The following is a 21,282-nucleotide window of genomic DNA, read 5'->3' as shown; positions in this document are numbered from 1 at the left end:
CTATATGTACAATGTAATGATGAAAGGTTGTCTCACTCTCTAGAATGATTGTCACACATACCCTGTAAAGCGCCATACAGTAATTTTATACATTACATTGGTCTTTGTTGATTTAAATGTCTTTGTATATTCAATGTAAATATCGAATAATAAGTAAACGCATGCAGATACACACGTGTATGCATAGCATCTACCTACATTAGATAAGAAAGCGTATGTTGAAAATATTTGGAACACTTAGATTACGTCATAAACGATCTGTAAACGTTCATACTTAGAACTTAATGAATTCATACAAAACTTCGCTGTCCGTATCTGCTCTGCATCCTTATTTACACCTGCCGATTTCCCTACCCCTGCCTCCCCCCACCAAAACAAGTTCATTCACTAACGCTTAATGACACGTTTTACAATATTTTCGTATTCAATATTTCGCACATGGAAATGTATAACGATTGAAATACTAAAAACAACAACAGAGGTTTAGGTTTCACATATTAATGTACTTTTCGCTTGCTTGAACGGCTTCTATTTGATCGGTGTGATCGGTTTCTCTGATTATGAAAACAACACATATACACAATATAAAGGGAAATGTACAGATGTGGTGACTTTGTCATTGAAATTGATTTAAGCCGAAATAATTGTTTGTGGATTCTCTGATATTTGTGGAGGTATAATAAAACGATCAAGGGCAATTCCCGTATGTGAGATATTACTACAAATCAAATCAGATGTATGTAGATATCGTTTTGAATGCTGCAAGTTATATAGTTGAATTATTTATACGCATTTCATATGTTTGACTAGATTTCTAAAAGTACCTAAAAATAGATATGATACAATTGCTTTTTTCTCTATGAGAGATATACATATAGAATCTTAATTATGTTACATTCAAGCTTACGTTTCTTGTAAGTCTAGTTTGATTATATACCTAATCGATCTTTTCTGGTTATGTAAAGTGGACGATCCATCTTTTTTTTTTCCCCAATCGACTCATGATGTTGTTATTTAAGCATACAAACCTGCATATTTTGGTGGTACATGCAACACGAGCTGCCCGTCCAATTGCTAACGAGATATATATAATCAGACCATCGGGTTATGTACAGGTATGGTGATATGTCAAAATATAGACGAATATACAGTAGTAAAGTCATATAATCATAAAATCAGTAAATGATCCGTTATTACAAAAATCGTTTTTGAAACGTATTATTCGTTTTGGTAAAGTAAAACAGGTAGAGTAAGTTAGTTTGAGGTATACCAAGTTTCTGATTCTTATGCATTCTAAGAAATAATTATGCCTTAGCTTACCAAAGACTTGATCTTATACGTCAAAAGGACCCTTTACATATATATTATGAACACTTCCATAAATCACATAAGAAAGAGACATATTTTATTACATAGCCTACAGCAAGGCATACGTCACTGTTAATTAAAAAAGCTATTTTAAAATGCTGCATCAAGACTTTGAAATAATACCAATCTGAACATAATTGTTTGTATCAATTATATCACCAACAACAATAGCCGAAATTATGTACTAGAAGTTATGACTATCGATGTTTTCAAATAAGTGTGAAGTAGACGGGACTTTATGGTCCTTTTTGGCATCTTTCTTTTCAGTAGTTTATATGAATTGAATATATGACAATCGAGGTAGCCGAAGTTCATCTCGTAAACAACCTCTATAAATCTAAACAAATAAGATGAGTAGCATAATGGTAGTGGTAACAACAATGTAGGTATCTGTAAAACCTCTGAAATATATCATAATGTTCACAGGACTTGTCTGGCAAAATGTCGAGACTCGCTATGAGTCAGAAGTTGCAGGGAATGTTCAGGTACGATGATGCTAAAAATAAGTAAGTTTTCTATTTGCCGATTATTTGACTTCATTGGTAATTAGAATAGGGTGCGTTAGTTACCTTTTTGTGTTTGTAAACGTTTCATTTTCCGAATGGTTATCAAGCTTGGTCGATGTAGCCTATAATTGGTTGACATGACATGACATTCATGGTTCATATCGACATTATGGCACTACTAGACATGGATATGTCAAACGTGTAGGGCATTGACCTGTAGCCTCTAAAAACAACGTTTGTAACATTGAAAATTGGCCATTTTGAAGAAAATTAAACACTTTTCATTTTTTGAAAGCCTTCGCATGCTGCAAACAAATAGATAATTGACATTCTTAAACACTGTTATACCAGTGTTCATTCATGGAAAGGAATGTTTGTTTGTCAAATAAAAAGGGTTTCATTTCTGCGTGTTAACTGTCCAAAAATACCATATTTTGACTATATCTGCACAGCGACGCAGTTCGTTGATATGGTATGGCATCTAAGCATGCGCATTGAAAAACTAAATATACATCAAGAAAGATAGCCCTAATTTACCAATATGATGTTTATAACAGAAAAAGGTAAATAAATTAATGTTAAAATATTTCACATAATTACACTGTAATACATTATTAATGATGGTTATTTCATAATATTGAGATAATATTCAACAATAATAAAGAGACAATAAACGTAAGCGCACAAACGTACATACACGAGCAACACCATTCGATCTCACGCTATAAGTAATAGTTTGTCAGAGTAATACATTTCTTTACATTCTTACCAGTGAAACATTGAAAGATATTTATTCAATAAAAGTGAAAGTGAAAAAAAAATATCATTGTTGCTGATTTGACCAACCAAAACTCTGATTATAAACTTGATGTGTCGCCTCGCATTCTTAGATAGGTTTTTGTAAAAAAAAAAGTAATTAACAGATAATCAAACAGTGTGTTCAGTAATATCAAAATGAATCACGTGTGTGGCTAATATTTTGACATTGTAGGATATCCTCTATTTACTGGCCATTTTTGTTAATAAATTTGTGACTTACTAACCGATATTTTTGGAATGTGCTGTTGGATCATATAGCAGTTACTGTAGGTAGCCTTGCCATATTAGATACAGGAACATCGTTTGTAGCCTGGACAATACATCATTTTATCAAAAACCATTACCTAATAACGCTAATAATATTCCTCACATTTCCGTATTTCAGGCATTTCTTTCTACATAATGCAGCCATAGGTGTCATGTGGTCTTACAATTGGAATCGGAAATAAAAAAGTGTCTGAAGACATAAAAGCTTCACACATTTTTTTATTTACTGATACAATATAGATTATCTCAATTATGAAAAGTATGATAGTCAAAACGTACTATCAATGTTGTCATATAATTATGCTGAAAATGACGAATCTTTTTCACAACAATTGACAAAGCAAATGTGTTTGTAACTGGTATATTTGGTAATCAAGCATTTTGCTAAGCAATAATGACTATTCTCATAAAGGACTACACCATCTGGATTTGTGTATATTAAGAACCAAACACAACCGAAATTTATTTTATTCATATTCTTGTTAGAAATTATTCGTGTTTCAATATTCTAGAATGTGGAGCCGGGTGGAAGGCACAGAGTGTAACCATTCTTGTCCTGTCAACTGTCAAGATACTTTATGTCACAGAAGTAGCGGAGAATGCGCAGGTACGATCGTTTAGTTGTATCGATGTTTATCTAACTTGAATATGAATTGAAAAGATTGATAATACTTTATTCAAAAATTGGGAAGACCATGGGGTTGCATTGAAAGCTTGCGCTTATAAATCACAAGTTCCTTGCAGGAAACGTTTTATCAATTGAAAATTATCTAACAATATCTAAATATTTCGGTCTAAAAAATATTTCTTAGAATAGAATAATACACTAAGTAGGTTTTCGGATGCTTTATTTAATCGCATGTTTTTTCGAGAAGTATTTCACTATCACCAAAACTCAGCTATTCGCTACGTAGGATAATAAATGCATTGAATCAATTCTTTCATGTTTTAGAAGTTAAAACATATTTGAGTACTTGTTATGTATCTCGGACTTCAGAATAATTTAAACAAATATCTATGATTTAATCCGACAGGTTTATTTCAGATATATTTGTCACTTGCTGTGCACCATTGTATGAATATGTGCAACTTCCAAAGATGTGGTTCAATGCAGTTTAGCATTATGTTTACTTCAAATATATCATTAATTCGCAAGGGATGCTGTTTTCGACAGCTTTTATTGTGTTACATATGTATATATACATTGTTTATATTTTTGTCTCCTCAAAATTATTGTGTAATATAAGAACATTTTTGCTTGATTGGTAAGAGTGTTTTTGTTAATTGTTGTTACTGCAAAAGATTACGCATTATTCGCCTCTCCAATGTGATTTTCATGTACACGTTTAGGTTTTTATTTCATTGTCTTAGTGTGAAAAATATCCAAACATGGCTTGTACACGTACGAAATATTCTCTGATTATTAATTAAAACCATTGACCACACAAATATGAGGTCCATTAAATATCAATTTCTCGTCACTAATTATTATATATTTTGTCTAACATAACATTTACGATAAAAAAATGGCAATGATAATTCGAAGATCATGTATACCACTTTACCACGACCTAGTTCGTAGGTCGTCTCAAAGCGGTACACATATAATTATCCATGGTTATAGGGCCGTTGCAGCCAGCCAATATATGTCTCAACTCTGGGGAGCACACATTTGGTGCTGTAATTTCGGCGCCCATAACTAGCACTCAACGATTCTAGCACTGCCCAACCACGTACTCATTTACAGCTGAGTGGACTAAAACAAGCGAAGTAAAGTATCTTGCTCAAAGATACAACACAGTGCCGTGCCATGACTCGAACCTGCAACCTTTCGGTCACAAGTCCGGCCTCCTACCGTGCCATCTATAAAGTGATATTTTCCATTCCCTATACGTTGAAACATATCGGTCGTTTTATATGTTATATCTTAGTGATCTGTACATCCATGTTGGTTGATCAAGTGATATTCAATAGTTAATATACATTACAATGATGTCAATTAGAAAAATGGAAAGATATATCAATAGTATATGCGTTAAGGGTTATCGCACACACTGATAGAAACTGCACATATGCATCGGAAGCTTTTTTCCAGTATGCCTTAATTTTGATATATAATAAATACTTTCGGAACATACTGTGTGAAAGAAGAAGTTATTAACTAACTAAATAAATAAATAAATATTCCACTCCAGTGCTTAGAATAAAAAGCAACGGAGCTAGACGAGGATTAAAACTTGGACCCTCCATCATTTTATTGTCACTCTAACTAACTAAGCTACCTGGTTAGAGTGGTTGTACTCAATGTCTTGTCGACCAAGAGTTAGAAAATATCCAAATTAAGGGAACCCAACTATATGTTAAAAAAAACTGCGGGACAGAAGTCACAGAACACGATCCTTGTCGTATATTTTGACGTAAAGATATTTTTGAATTACAATGATTATCCATTGTAACACTAGATCTCTCATATCGACTTGTGTCTAAAAAATAACCTTTGCTAGTTTTACTAGAGAGATTAAATAAGAGAACAAAATTCACATATCTTCATGTCTTAATGATGTAATTACATGTCTACTATCATCTGAAGATTTCCTAGAATGTTTTACGTTTGACTGATTATCATGAATACATGTCAGAAAAATACAATTAAAAATAATATCAAAACAGCGTTTATTCGTTTTTGTTTTTGTATATTAGTCGTCGTGTTTTAGAGTTCCTGTACGAGTTCCTTGCTGAAATGAGTTACACACAGATTTGTGAAGTTAAGCAAACCTTGAAAAAACAAACAAAAGAAGAAATATTCGATCGAAGTAATGCACGTGATATATATTTGTCTTAGTGTTTGATCGTCATTCATCGTTTGAGACGACACATGTTTATTGCCCCCTGCATTAATCGGTCCTTGCTGTGGTGTCTGCTGATTATAGAGAATTGGGGAAACTCAGAAGACTTCTGCTCTTTCTAAATGTAAGATATGGCATGAGGTGACTAGCGTTCCTCCGCATCGACAAGTATAAGTAAAATCAAAGTATGTTGAAGTTATCCAAGATAGAGCCAGTTGGTCAACAATACTGATAAGAAACATCTTTTATGTTCATATCGCGAAATCCCCAATGGTATTTTGATGGCGAGCATAACAGTTGCCAGCAGTCTTTATCAAGCTGGATATTTCGAACCTTTATTGTAAATTTGTCCATCAGTGTCCACGTGGGCAGACTCGTCGGATAGGAACTATACCTGTCTAATACACATGAAAATCAAGAAACAGGTGCTACATGGACACCGCAGCTGGATTGGCGTTCATGTCTGCGACACAGTACGAGCGGTATCTGACCATCTACACTGACCGTCGAGTAAAAGCAAAAGAATGGTACTCGAATGATGTTTCGCTGGAACTGTGTGTGGTAACAATTGATAATCCGATCGTGATCATTCAAACATATTGTATTGATTCACAACTTACTCATTAGACCATTTCCTAGTCATGGTAGTTACACCCCTGATTCCCCAACCAACGGTGTTTATAAGCATATGTCGCAATCGATTCGATATTATAAGACTTTGCTCCGATTGATAATTTAGATCACCTGCTAACGGACCAACGTACGACAGAGAATTTCAAAATATGCAGGATGAAGTAGATTGGATAAGTTTTTTGGACGGCATTATGATTTCATAGGGGATAAACTATTTAATTTTCATCTAAAGGTCGATTTTGTTATTATTATTCTGTTGACAGTGCCCTGTTGTCACAAGTTAAAATTCCATATTTACATAATTTACCACTATAAATATGTTGCTCCATGCACAATGTATACTGAACAAAAAAAAGAAACGCACAATTATATTATGCAATCAATAGCCTATGATACTTTCGGAAATTTGTACAAAATTTTATATCAATATGAAGGGACAAGTTTACTCTTTACAATACTATAGAAGAAAAGTATGTGTGACAACACTCGTGTCATCAGTAGTAACTAAAAGTGGGATACCCGCGAAAAACAAAATGATACTTCAGTACCTGGTGTGGGCACCTTTTGCACGAATCCCTGCACGGATTATCCTATGCATTGAATTTATGAGAACATTGATTTGCCTTAAGGGAATGTTGTTCTATTCTTGTGTTAATGCTGCGATCAACTGGGCGCGGTTAGTTGGGGGATTTTGACGTTTCCTAACACGCCTGTACAGCTCATCCCACAGATGTTCAATGGTAGACATGTCGGGGTTATATGGGGGCCATTCCAGAGGCTGAACGTTGTTTGCCGTGAGAAAATCACGACAGACTCTGGCAACATGCGGTCGAGCATTGTCTTGCTGGAAAATTAGGTTATGACGTCTGAGAAGTGGAAGGACATGTGGTTGGAGGATCTGGTCTCTGTATCGAACGGCATTGATGTTTTGATCCAGGACCACTAAGGGGGAATTTACTCCATTGGAGATGCCTCCCCAAACCATTACAGAAGCCCCACCGAATCTATCGCGTTCAACCACGCATGCGTCGGCGAAACGCTCACCGCGTCTGCGATATACCATCTTTTCTTCCGTCTGAGCGATACAGACATAATCTAGACTCGTCGGTGAACATCACACGCCTCCATGGACGCATCCGCAACCTATTCGGGCCATGTCTGCGCATCCAGTCAAGACGCACTTGCCGCCTCCGTGGTGTCAGAGGTGGCCCGAAATAAGGTCGGCGCGCAATTATACTCTCGGCACGCAAGCGGTTCCTGGCGGTTTGATGACTAATGGGTCTGCCATGAGTACCTAAGGTATGCGACGCAGTCTCTACATCAGTCTTGAATCTGTTGCGCAAGTGCGACAATCGAATCGCCCTGTCTTGTCGTGCGGTCGTTACACGGGGACGACCGCTCCTGGGACGATCAGAGACTAACCCAGTAGAGACTAACGTGTACAGAGACGGTTAATTGTACACGGGCCAACACTAAACTGCCGTACGACAGCAGTTTGGCTATGACCATCCATCAACATCGCAACTGCTCTACCCCTCTGAATTTGCGTTAAGCGTGGCATCTCAGTCAATGGCGAAATCAAAATGCCAACGTGGAAAATTAATGTGGCTGAACTTAGAGTATCCGTTGAGATTATTTGTTTGAAAAACTCCGGCTTGGCTTGATCACGCCGCCTGATTTGGACTAAAGAAGCTCACAAAGTCACACAATGACATCGTCACGCTTGGCTGATTTTAGGGTCGATTGTTGAGAAGGGAGATCGTTCTTGATGTAATACCTGACTAAATTTTCCATTATTTCCTTACAGTTAAGGTGTACTGCAGGGGGGAACTTTGTGCGTTTCTTTTTTTTGTTCAGTATAATTCCACCTGAAAATCTCAAATGTCTTGATCATTAAGAAGATGGTGAACACCTGTCTACTATTAAAGTGTGTATATTTTGTCCGCTTTTATAACCAGTTTATTTTATATTCTTTTGAAGAAACGTTTTTATAAAACTACGTATATCAGTGAGGTTATGAAAATAGGACAGTCTCTTGAGACGGGCATGGATCAGTATTCGTCCAAAAGGCAACACCAACGTCGGAAATACCATCATTCATATGGAAATTTCTACGCTAAATGTGCCTACACACGATTTATTGAAGTCAGCCTGTGAAAGTGACGAGAGCTATGTTAAGATGCAATTGCATGAGAGAGGAATATGTTATGTTGTCGTTATACTGTTATACTCAAGTACCCGGATACCCCTGTTGTTTTATAAATAAATTTGACACAGACACTATTTCATTTTGTACACAATTTGTATATTAGCGATGCTGATTGCCGGTGCAAAGGTAACCATGTTGCATTCGTGCGGGAAATTACATTTATATATAAAACTGGGTATGAAATTCATTTATTTATATCGAAGTATTACATGGTTTGGCTGAACCTCGAACTCCACTGCTGTACCATAAAATACCTTCACAACTCATTTTTCGTAGATCAATATACCAGACAATACATTATCCAACTACAATGTCATGAGTACTGCAGGTGTCGTTATAGATATCCAACATCAATAAATGTATACCTTTCAATATCTACATGTTCGGTTCAAAACTTCATCTTATTTCAGACTGTACTGATGGATTATACGGACCAGTCATGTTGGCTGTAGTAGTAATACATCCGACAAAACGTCAGGACATTATGTTTGTAAGTACATTATCAACTCAAGAAAGCCACTGAGATACTTGCAAGGTTAAATATGGTATTTTATTAACTTTGTCGAATATTTACGATTTAATGATTATCTAACGATGCCTTTACAGCAGCGTACACTGATGTAATGAGGGATTGACAATTTCACACTACTGATAAAATAAGTGCCCATTTTAAAGAGATTAACAATCATATCATGCTGCATTAATTAATATAGATAAGACATATTCATCAGATTATAACAGTGTAACGGAGTTAAAGTGTTACTTGTCAATAGATAATTGATCAATAGGTAAACATAACGAAATGAAAAGTTTAGCCCGATACTACAACACTACCATTTATCATTCTGTTTTCGAAATAATAAATATAATGTAAAAGGGCATCAGTGGGGAGAGACAGACACAGGTCCGTCAGATGTGGAGGAGTATCCGATTCATAAACCAATCAACACCTTGTTTCAAAGTTAACTGCCAAGGGACCCGTTAAAGCATGGAAAATACTATGCAAATTAATTACAGTACTCTGTTTAAAAGACAATACCTACTGTGTAGAGAAAAGTTGACATCCAATGAATCTATATACGAGCTCCCCGTGGTAGAATATTGCCTATAAGTATGTTTAAGTAGTCTATGATAATAACCATTCCCTCTCAGTACGCTGACATACGTTAAGCTAACAAGCATAAAGCTTACCCTAACGATCACTAAGGAGGATGTACTGCTTTCAGTACACCAGTAGCACTGCTGTCAGCGCCTGGGTAGAGAGGGAATCCCCTCCTGGTATAGCCGGCTGTCTAACCAGGCAAGTCAGTTTTTGCTGGAAAGCAGTACATGGGACACATAGTTGTGTAATACGAAACTGTTTGAAGTACTGTGTTTGGTTACAATTATCGTTACTATATTCAACCTGTCTTGATAAACATTTCCTTAAAAGTGATCCGTGCCTTACTAAGGCTTATCACTTTTATCCTTTAATCCCTTTACCAACCATCCTACTGTCGCAAATGCCATACGTTTTCTATTTTTGATTTTTTTTTTTTTTTCTTGGTCCAGCATTTGTCATTCAGTCAATCTGTTAGTCAGGGAGTATGTAAACATCTTAACCGCTATTTCACAGAAACGACATGATGAAACTGTCACCCTGGTACACAACACTAACTGCTTAGTTTATCTTTCGCTCATTCGTTAGATAGTAAGCCAGAGGTTCCGGGTTTGACCTCTAGAGTAAAGACATTAAAAAACGACATCTTTTACATAGGTATGAATGATCCCTTTCGCTGAAAGTTGTTAATTCTTTAATAGGAGATTGATTGGAAAAGTATAAAGGCCACTTGAAAGCTATTAAGAATTTTGAACGTCAAATCAAGGCGAATCAGCGAAAAAAATGGCCACACGACTAGTATGTGTTTTGTTAGTATTTTAAATGTAAAATGTTTGTACAACTATTTCATGAAAACTACTGCAGAGATCATGTAGTTTATGTTGTTCAAAATGTTGCCTGTTGTGGTTTGAGATGGATGAGAACTCGCAAAATGCCATTATCATCTTCCATTTTGTCAGTTAAGTTTGTTTTTACAATTGTCTTTTGGAACTCTTAAATGCCCATAGATCCTGTTCAAATTAGAGTTGATGCCAAAAAAGCTTAATCACTGCCTACATGTAAAGTTTGTTACTTCTATTTCTTGTCCCTTAAAGGATATTTTGCACCTTTTTTTAACTTAACTTTTAACAAACTTATTGTTGTCACAGATATTACCTTTATACTACATGGTATATGTTTTCAATTTCATTATAAATACATCTAGCTACCTTTTCAAGTTCAATATCTTTCAATATATATATATATGGCTATTATCAATTGTATTCTACAGCATATGTCACGGTTATTTACACATGTTGTGCCAAATCAAACTTACACCTGAGATCAACACCATATAGGTATCAGAATGTCAAATTATATATTACTGGTCAACATCGATACCAATAATCAACAGAAATCATAAACATACGTTTTTGCGCATATTATACCGAAGCAAACTTCTTGATATCGAAAGTCGATGTACAAGTCAGAAAAGGTCAAACTGATGATCAATATGATAAATGTCGCATCTATTGTCGAAGCAAATTTATGCCAAAGGTCAAATGACAGATCACCTAAGGTTAGTTGTCTAGATATTATTATTATTAAGGACAGGACAACATTCATTTCGCTAGCACATACTGTCTTAAAAGTAATCAATAGTTCCAATTGATGATAACTACCAATCAGCTATTCATTTCATTTGCACATCTTATTGACCAAAATAAGCCGACGGTCAATATTTGGGTCAGCAAACGTCACAGGTCATTTTGATAATTCAAATCAAATAAGAAGATTCCTGTTAGACTTGTAGGTTTTACAACAAAAGTCAATGTGTATGGGTCACCAAAGGTCATAGGTCATTATATTAGCATGTATAGTAATAGGAATATCCATATGAAATACTTTTTTATTAATGAAACCAATAGTTAATATATCTCTCTCTTAACTAGAGCTTTTAAATACCCTGTGACATTACACTGGTGGCCGTGCTTATCAGCTACACCTAAATAACATAAATTTAAGCCTGACCTTTTCAGGGATTTAACTGAACTTTTAACGGCAGTTACCAGGTTAAGCGCATGCACGTAGTCACCTTTCTCAATAGGCAAAACGATTAAATTTCTTATCTGACATACATATTATCTGCTTAGGGTTCAGGCTTCACGCCATAAAAAAACGCTTTATACAGAAAAATACCGAGACAGAAATATTAGCAGTACTAAATTGAACATGCATTGTATATGACTTAGACTGGTATAATGCTGCAATATGTTACACACATATCCCTTTACAACATCACCTTTTTTAGTTTATAAATAAAGATCCATTCCAATGAGGACATAGCGCGTGTGTAGTTCGCTATGTTACATGCAGTCACGTCTGGAGAGCACATTACAATGATATCCCCACCGACATGTGATTATGGAAGTCACGCTATATATACATGTATCAATTGTGCAACACTCAGCTGTTTAGAGGATATGTGCTATATATGACAATTGGTTGTATTGTCGTCTACTTTATATTTTTATACTAGGTCATCTGTAATAAAAAGAAAGAAAGACATGTTTTATTTGTATTTGTTTCTTTTAAAGGAATAATCTTCATACAATTATTAACAGCTGTTTTTTTATTAAAACTATCAGTTATGGCGAACGTGCGCATTAGATGTGCACCCCTCCTTTCGATTTAATAGATGATCCGTTTCAAGTGTCGTAATGGCTTATTCTAAATCATGCATTATACAATACCACAACAATATGATGAACATATTTTCACTACTACAGTAGGACCCCATTTCTTCCATCGGATTAAGAGTTACATATGCGCAATAATCTAAGATTTCAACATAAACATATAAAGGTGTCGCAATAACGTGTTCGTTATGTCGATATATTATCACATTTCCAAAGATAACTTTAACTTGATATATATCACGTAGGTAGGTAACTCGGTGTTTAATCCTGTTATGCTATGATTGATATCGACTTGCCACTTGTTGATGTTTTATATAAATAATATTAGTAAATAGAAGAGAAATTATCATGCGATGTGCTTGTTAGGACTGATCATCAATATGCCTCGTTTTGGGTTTCGTAAGTGGATTACATAGCGGGGATAAGAGACACTAGGAAACATGTAGGTGATTGCTGCATAGGGGTCAACCGGATCAAGACAGGTTTTGCGGAAACACTATTTGATCTGAAAATATAATATACTTTAATTTAAATTTAAATAATATTAATGATGAATAAAATTTCTTGCCGATAAAACCCGCCAGTTAATGATCAGAATATACCTCATGCCTACGACAGTCTTTGCCAGTAGAAAAGATTGTCAAAGAAAGTTTAGACATGTGCACAGACAAAAAACAAGCTAACAAATACTGACAAAACAAAACAGCCTTATCGAATGGCTGTGCAATTTTATTGATTAGTAAATAATACTATTTACTTCCTTATTGGATAGTTGTTGGCTTGCGATATAGCAGACACAAAGCACCCGTCTTATACGATACGCAGTATATGTAGAATGGAGGTGTGTAATATCTGGCTGCTGGAAGTTTTGTGTCTCTTATCAACTTTAATGATTGTCAACACATCAGGTAGGATTGGATGTACACTTTCTGTGTATTCTTCATTCTAATGTAAAACTATACGTCAAATTGATTTAGATCTACATAGCATAGCATAAGCCGTAGGTGCTTTGCCATTGACACATTGCTGATACACCGTGTAGGGGTTAATAGCTAGCGTGTACCTTAGATTCATTTTTCAAATTTCCGCGTTGCACAGTTTATGTGACAAAGTATCAAACGATATGCATTTATTTCAAGATACGTACATATAGAAACAACACATAAACAATATACTAGTTATGTTTCAAATATTGCCTTTCAATTGTGCTTTGTGGCTAATGGTCTTTCCATTGTATTAACATTGGTAGGGCGATTGATATGATTTACAATACTGGTCGCATGCTCTTGATAAAAAAAAAAAAAAATCATTAGTCTTTTATAATCGGTATTAACCAATTAATCTACCAACACCGTATATATATATATATATATATATATATATATGTTAGCCGAGGGGCTTATTGTCTTTGTATCTTAGTAGTGTGCCAGTATATCTAATTTTGTTAAACGTAACGTATGTGTTTGTGTTTTAACGTGTGCAATTTGGCGACCTCATAATGTCTACTTGTTGGATTTACTTCCTTGTCCCATATGTCTCAAGAGTAATAACGAGAGTATGATCCAATATGGACACTGGATCCGAATAAACAAATGTCGGTAGGATGTGTATTACTTAACTATATATATAAGAAAAGAAGAAATAACAGCTGTGCAGACAAAAACATTTTTCAATTATTCAGGGTAATCCGCACTTGTTTGAAGACAGAGTATGAACATTTACACATCACAAAAAACCACATAGATCAACAGTTACTTTGAGACAGAATATATAAACAAAAGCTCAGTAGTTACTTAGATGAAATATTTTGTTAAATTACATACAAGTAATATCTCTTCGGTAAGTTTAAAACAAAAAGCTAATTATTGTGCAAAATTTATCTTGAATAGACATTTTCGGTACAAATTCAATTAAGTTTCATTTTTTTTCTCTCGCAGTATTCTTCACCCCGTAATACACGAACAACTTCGGCTATACATTTTTCACATTCTTTATTATATTTTTTTTTCTATTTATTTACTTGATTTCACGTCTTCAAGATTATTATTTAACCACTGTTTGATTACGGTTACAAGCATATTTGATTACGGTTTTTTTTCGCTTATATTTTTTAAAATGATATTAATAAGTAGCATGGGCATTTGATCATGAATTTTAAAACGGAGAAGAAATCCGGAACATTCAGTCTGACATTACATCAAAAGGTTATCAACCGGTCAAATAATAACTATCACAGTTCTGGTTATTGATTCTAATTATTTTATTGGCACATTTGTATATATTTTATCTATATTTATATCCGTCACGGTTATGATATCCTACATTTCCCATATTTGACCTCAGTTTACTACCACGTTAAGTGGAAGTGACTGCCATTTTTATTTGCACAGACACCCCGTCTCTCGCAGTATTCTTCACGCCGTGCTACACGAACAACTTCGGCGATACATTTTATCACATGCTTTATTATAGTATTGTTTCTATGTATTTACTTGAGCTCACGTCTTTAAGATGATGATTTAACCATAGTTAGACTTCGTTTACAGGCATATTTTGTAATTTTTTACTGCTTCTTTTTCGCTTATATTTTTTTAAATGATATTAATCAGTAACATGGGCATTTGCTCATGAATTATAAAACGGAGACGAAATCCGGATAATTATTAATCTCCTGTTGTTTAAAATTGATCATAACGAAAAATTTAGCAGTTTGAATTAAAAGTCTAACATTACATCAACAGGTTATCAACCGGTCATATACTAATTATTATAGTTCTGATTATTTTTTGTAATTATTTTTTTGGCACATTTGGACATTGTTTTACCTATATTTATATGAGTTCTCCATTAAATCTGCTCATCATTTCTGTCTGTTAATACTTGATTTTACCATCAACACATTCATACATTGATGACCCTGCAATGCTGAGAATAATGACAATGATTAGTACTTTAGATCAGTAATATATACAATAATGTTTATTTTGTTACAGTTAACACCAGTCGTAAGCCAAGTGTCAAGCACACCACTCAAAGTTCAAACTACAGTGCTGCATATTCTAGTGGTAAGGCAGTAGAAGGCTGTACAACACAAACATTCAGCAACAGTTGTTGTTCACATACACAGGAAGGTAAAGCAGAAGCGTGGTGGCAAGTAGATCTAGAGGGACTGATCGTTATGGAATACGTCAAAATATACTACAGAAGTGAGTAATTAAAATAACAATAACATAACCGTTCTGGTGAATTTTAGGTGAACATTATGATTTGTATTTCAGTAACTTAGGACGGTACTGTGGAATCTTAATGCATATCGTTCAAGGCGACCAATATATCCCCTCTTTTGCTTAAAGTTATTTTCTGCCGGTGGTTTCTGCTACTAATTACATAAATAACGCATTTCTGGTGGTGCCCCATATCTATCTATCCGTGTTTATGTAAAACACTGTCTATAACGAGGTCGGTAAACCCGGAGTAAAACGAAATGTGTTTAAATGTTCACACTCATACTAGATGTTTATATAATTAAGTATACGGGGCCAGATGATTTTAGATATGAAAATTGCATAAACAAACCAAATGGTTGAAGGGTCCGCTAGGACTACACCGATAATGGTACAAACGAAACGGATGACGTCATACGACATAACAGTACACAAAGTCCAATACAATGTACATACAATTACGTATAACGTTTACCATAAATATATCAATAGATGAGTTGTAAGGCTGTCTAGGTTGTTTGTAATGCTGTCCATCAGTTCGAAATTCTGACTAATAATTATTCGGTCCAACAGGTTGTAACTCCACACCAAAGGTATGCATAACACTTTTGTGTATAGACCTTGAATGAGTTTGTGTTTATTACCGACGGACTGTTGTGTATACGTGTACTACTGGTATTGAAATCCTCCAGTGCTCTGACTCCGCTGGTTTTCTTTGTATATTTAAACACACGACACCGGTCGATACATGTGTATGTTCTTCTGTCCGTGTACCTATAGATGAGATATGTGACAGTCAATCCATGCTAGGCACAATTTGATTAAGGGATGTTATTGATAATAATAACCAACAATGATTCCTCCCTTTATATATGCTTTGATGTGATAAAGCAGCTTGATGGAACCTTACAAAAATATTACCGATAGAAAGTTAAATATATTTTTCATTTAGATAAATAGACCAAGTTTATAACTTAGTCTTAAGAATACATAAAAAAAATAAAAAAAATATCCGAAATATATTTTTGTATTTCTGGGAATTGTTCTTTAACTATACGTCAATTACTATAACGGGCCAAGGGACAATATCATGTCAATGAATGTTTACTAAATGTAAACAACACTCCAACATTTCGGTTTCATTAACTGAAACCTACCTGTTTCTATATATTGACACATTCATGTAATCAACCTGAATCCGGGAGTTGCTTTGCATAACATTTGCATTGATTTCATAGATGATGCGTTCCTTTAGGATAGACGTCTTATACACACTAGTTATTAGGGGTTTTCGCCAAATGGTGGAAATGCCTATCATTTTTGATGTTTCTGATTTTCTTCTTATTATTATTACAACATCAGTTTTTGGCCACCTACTCTTTTGTTGTTGGTAGCAGGTTTAAGATGTGTTTAAACACCTTTAGATATGTTGTATATCATTGTCAGAAGGTGTGCACTACATTACTGAAGTAACATTTTAAATTGGTTCAGAATCCAATATGGCCGCCATGACTTCAAAACTATTGATTATGCAGTATTCCTGCATTTATATCATTTGTAGATAATGATCGGGGCCCATTGTGTTCTCATTACATGTGAATAGAACTTGTCACAATTTTTTTCATCTTTTGAATGTTTCGGTTTGTAATAGGGTTTGAGAAAAAATAATGAAATAAATTACCTTTCAAGATCACATTGGTCAAATGGTTAAAACAAATCATTTGTGTAGTCCATACTATAACTAAATCGTTTTTAGGCATTTACATTATGTTTTAATATTATTTAGAGAACGCCAGCGCACACATTTTCCCGAGTAACATTTTGTGTGAAGGTCAAATTTCTGTTTTCGATAGGGGTCACACTTCAAATGTGCTAATTCAAGGTACAACATCTTTGAACACCTTCACCTCAAGTTCTAATAGGTTTAGGTGGTTGGCTATAAAAGTTCAGAAAGAGGCCTAGGTAAGGATAGTTTGCAAGAAGCATTCTGGAATTCAGGGTTTTAACATGGACTTAATAAATTACCTTTTTTTTACATTAAATATGACGATAACAGTTACTGCAGATATTTCTTTTTTTTTTTTTTTTATTTTTTTTTTACAATTTTTGTATTGCTTCATATTAACCTAAAACAAAGCTCCTTCCAGTATTATGATTAACATTATCCTCTTCTTCAAAGAGTGAAGAGGCCGTAAAGATGTGAATAGGCTTGTGATAAGAGACCAAGTCAATCCTAATGACGTCAAATTGTTACTACGATGTAATAATTACTCGTTTTAAAGTATTATTATTCGGCAATGTCACAACAAGACCACGGTATCATGGCATTCCCCGGTTCGGTTAGGTTTGTTTGTGTTTTACGTCCTATTAACAGCTATGGTCATGTAATGACCTGGTATGGGTTGATGGTGGAGGAAAGCCGGTATTCCGGGAGAAAAACACCGACATGTGGTCAGTTCCTGGCAACTGGCCAACGTAGGTCTCGAAACCGCGACCAAGTGGTGGGGGGGAAACAAATGAAAAATCCTTAATTCCTGAGGTTTCGCATCAGTCGCCTGTTACAGAACATGCAGTCGGTAACAACAAGCCTTTCTCTTTTTTTCTAAATCACCGACCTGCAGGGATGTTAGAAAACAATAAAAGTGTAAAATGTTTCACTGTAGATTGCACGATCCGCATTTTTCTCGAGCGAATTTTACACTGCGCGGATTGTAATTTCCTGGCAAAAATGCTAAATAACCTTGCGTGAACTCAAAGCTGTAAAAAATATATAAGTTTTAGCTATAGTGGATAATCTTGTTTATCAAATTTAGATGACGGTTATCAGCAAAAACAACGATTTGGTGGCTTTCAAGTATACCAGTCGAACACGTCGGATTGGGTGAACGGTTACCTTTGCCATAAAGACACAACACCAACGGCGGTTGAATTGTCATTGTCTCCCAATATCCCATGTACAGGCAGCGTCCAGTACCTGACGATATACAGCAACAGATCGTCAGGAGGTCTAGAGTGGTACTCTAAAACTGCTTTTCTAGAGCTTTGCGAGGTAGAAGTGTACGGTATGTTTATTTAACATTACGAAATTGCGTTATTCTTGTGTGTATTTGATTCTATTTGTGTTAACACAAATCGATAATATTGACCTTTGAAATTATTGAAAGAATATGGAACTTTCAGAACTCGTGTTCAAGGTCAAGATAAACATTCCTGAATATCACTATGTTATTTCCTATGACTTCGCGAGTTGGCGCATTATTTTGTTTTGTTTTGCATTGATAAAGTAAGCAATATTCTTGTGCATCATTATAAGGTTGCAGTAGAGGTTACATAAGGAGGGATTTGAACAACGAAAGTATCTATCCAGCGAAAGGGTAATTGGAACTGGTTAACTATGTTTTAGCATGTTTTTAATGTAAACATATGTGTTTATGACACAAACTCGTATGCTCATATATTTCAGGTTGTCCACTTGGGAAATATGGTGATGGTAATTGTGATTCAGATTGTGATGTAGGGTGTGGCAATAGACTGTGTGATCCAGTGACCGGAAAATGTGCATGTAATTATATATATCCTAAGATAGTAATACTCAGTTGGACAAAACATACAATATGTCATTTGCCTGTTGAACGAGAAAAAACAAATAAGTTTATCATTCATTTTTTTATTAACGAGAACCATTGTGATAAACGTAATTTAAGTATAAGAAAAAAGTGTAGATCGTCACCATAACCTCATTCAAACTGTGGTTTTTGCTTTGGTGTCGTATAAGCTTCCGGTACAGTAATAATATATGGATATGTCCTATCATGATAACTTTATTATAACATTTACATTATAACATTATATTATTTTCCCATTCGAGTGAATCAAAATATGATCAACAGTCTTCAATTTACATTTCTACGTATTATATATATCCCCTATAGAATGTTAAAATCTGTGTGAACAATGCGTCTAATACATATATACACAGTGTACATGTTTCATTTAATTTTAAGACTGTGCTGATGGATACTTTCGGCCTGGATCTTTATGCATAGAATGCCCCTCAAACTGTTATGCTAACGCATGCAATGTAGAATCCGGTGTTTGTTCCGGTAAGTGATTCGTTTTATTTCAGTTAAAGTCACCAGTCATATGAAATTCATTTTTTTTTTACATTTTGTGTTTATACACATTCTTGTCATAAACTATATTGCATTTGATTAGGGGACGAACACAATTTTAATTTTATAATGATACGACTTCTAAAATATTTTTTGCAAATATAATTATATTAATCAACTTAATGATGTAATGTGTTGATAACATTCTTTTATTATAAATTTATAACATTCGGTTTACAATACACCATTGATCTTGCTTAGTGTTAATTCGAAATATACATGTATCGAGCACCATTGAGTACAATCACATTCTCAGCAACAATAAATGATCTAAAACCTAGATAAGGAAAATGTAGCTTCTTACCATTTTTTTCCCAATTCTGATTTGTTCTTTGTGATTTTCCATGAAAGCGTGTGCTCCCGGGTATTATGGCAGCCATTGTAATCAGACCTGTCCGTTCAACTGTAAAGACAACCGATGTATGCAAAGAAATGGAAAGTGTGGAGGTATATATCAGTGTAAAATATGAAAAACGTGTATAGAATTGTTTAATATTATGATTAGTTAGGAAATTATTAATTATTCATATATTGTAATTGTCATATTAACATAGACAATTCAGATCAATTTTGACAAATATACTATTTTAATTTGTTGATGACGTCTAATAAATGAAAATCAAAAGGATATGCAAATTATAATCATGGGGTAGAATTTGCAGCACTACAACTGAGGAAAAAAATGTATAGCTTACAGCAATTGTCGATTCCGTAGGTTTTCGGTAAAATTAACTTAATCTCTGCAAATCAAGATCGGTAATCTAGAACGTGATGTAGAAAGAAAAATAATGTGACATAACAACACATTCCGGTGGTAGTGCGCAAAAATCGTCACAATATGATTGTTAAATACTGTATCAGGTCCAATTATGATTGGGTGTTGGTATATTTCCCGATCATCACAATGGAAATTAAATTATATCAAATTGAGGTAACATTGCGCTGAAGAACTAGAGGATGCATACTATCAGTTTAACATGCATACAGTACATGGTTGTTCCATATTATAGATTTGATTTGTATATTAATATGCTGGTCAAATGTCAATATGAAACTGAATAAAGTTTTTTTTTTCATTTTGCAATGACCAGACTGTGAGGATGGATTCTTCGGATTGTCCTGTGATAACTGCTCTGTTGGTTGTATCAATCTTTCTTGTGACAACATATACGGAAATTGTAGTCGTAAGTATGTAACAAAGAGCACCAGATCTACTCCCTGATGAGTTATATTTCAATACATTTCATTATCTATGTTCCTGAGTTAACAATTGGTGCTTCAATTGTCAATCAGCTCATATTGTCAGTATATATATATATATATATATTTTAATTTCGTATTCATCATGAGATTAATTTGTAAGCAAGAAAAACGTTCAACTTTTTTAGAAGTGTATAGGATATATAACACTGCCGCTGTTATTTCTTCAAATGTCAAAAATATAGACATTAGAGGGTCTAT

At 34.5% G+C, this 21,282-nt stretch overlaps 2 protein-coding genes across 4 annotated transcripts in view; one reads left to right on the top strand and one right to left on the bottom strand.

Moving 5' to 3' along the window:
* LOC110448270 (cell death abnormality protein 1-like) overlaps positions 1-21,282 on the bottom strand; it is a 164,468-nt gene that overhangs the window by 66,642 nt on the left and 76,544 nt on the right. The gene's annotated exons all lie outside the window — the stretch shown is intronic.
* Positions 1-21,282, top strand: part of LOC110448268 (receptor-type tyrosine-protein phosphatase mu-like) — a 183,336-nt gene that overhangs the window by 144,548 nt on the left and 17,506 nt on the right. Inside the window, exons 1-7 of one of the 3 annotated variants that reach the window (XM_021494436.1) lie at positions 13,275-13,333; positions 15,419-15,631; positions 18,463-18,711; positions 19,113-19,211; positions 19,654-19,752; positions 20,173-20,268; positions 20,913-21,005. The exons of 1 other annotated variant lie outside the window; for it this stretch is intronic. In XM_021494436.1, coding sequence (XP_021350111.1) covers positions 13,315-13,333; positions 15,419-15,631; positions 18,463-18,711; positions 19,113-19,211; positions 19,654-19,752; positions 20,173-20,268; positions 20,913-21,005 — 868 coding nt within the window. In that variant the 5' untranslated portion in view covers positions 13,275-13,314. Of the gene's footprint in view, positions 1-13,245; positions 13,334-15,418; positions 15,632-18,462; positions 18,712-19,112; positions 19,212-19,653; positions 19,753-20,172; positions 20,269-20,912; positions 21,006-21,282 lie in introns of those variants that run through there. One more of the 3 variants, XM_021494437.1, reaches the window with a different exon arrangement.

This window comes from Mizuhopecten yessoensis, unplaced genomic scaffold (assembly GCF_002113885.1).
Source record: "Mizuhopecten yessoensis strain PY_sf001 unplaced genomic scaffold, ASM211388v2 scaffold3963, whole genome shotgun sequence".
Classification (NCBI taxonomy): Eukaryota; Metazoa; Mollusca; class Bivalvia; order Pectinida; family Pectinidae; genus Mizuhopecten; species Mizuhopecten yessoensis.
Note: the sequence above shows the minus strand (reverse complement) of the source record. Positions and strands in the feature narration are given on the sequence as shown.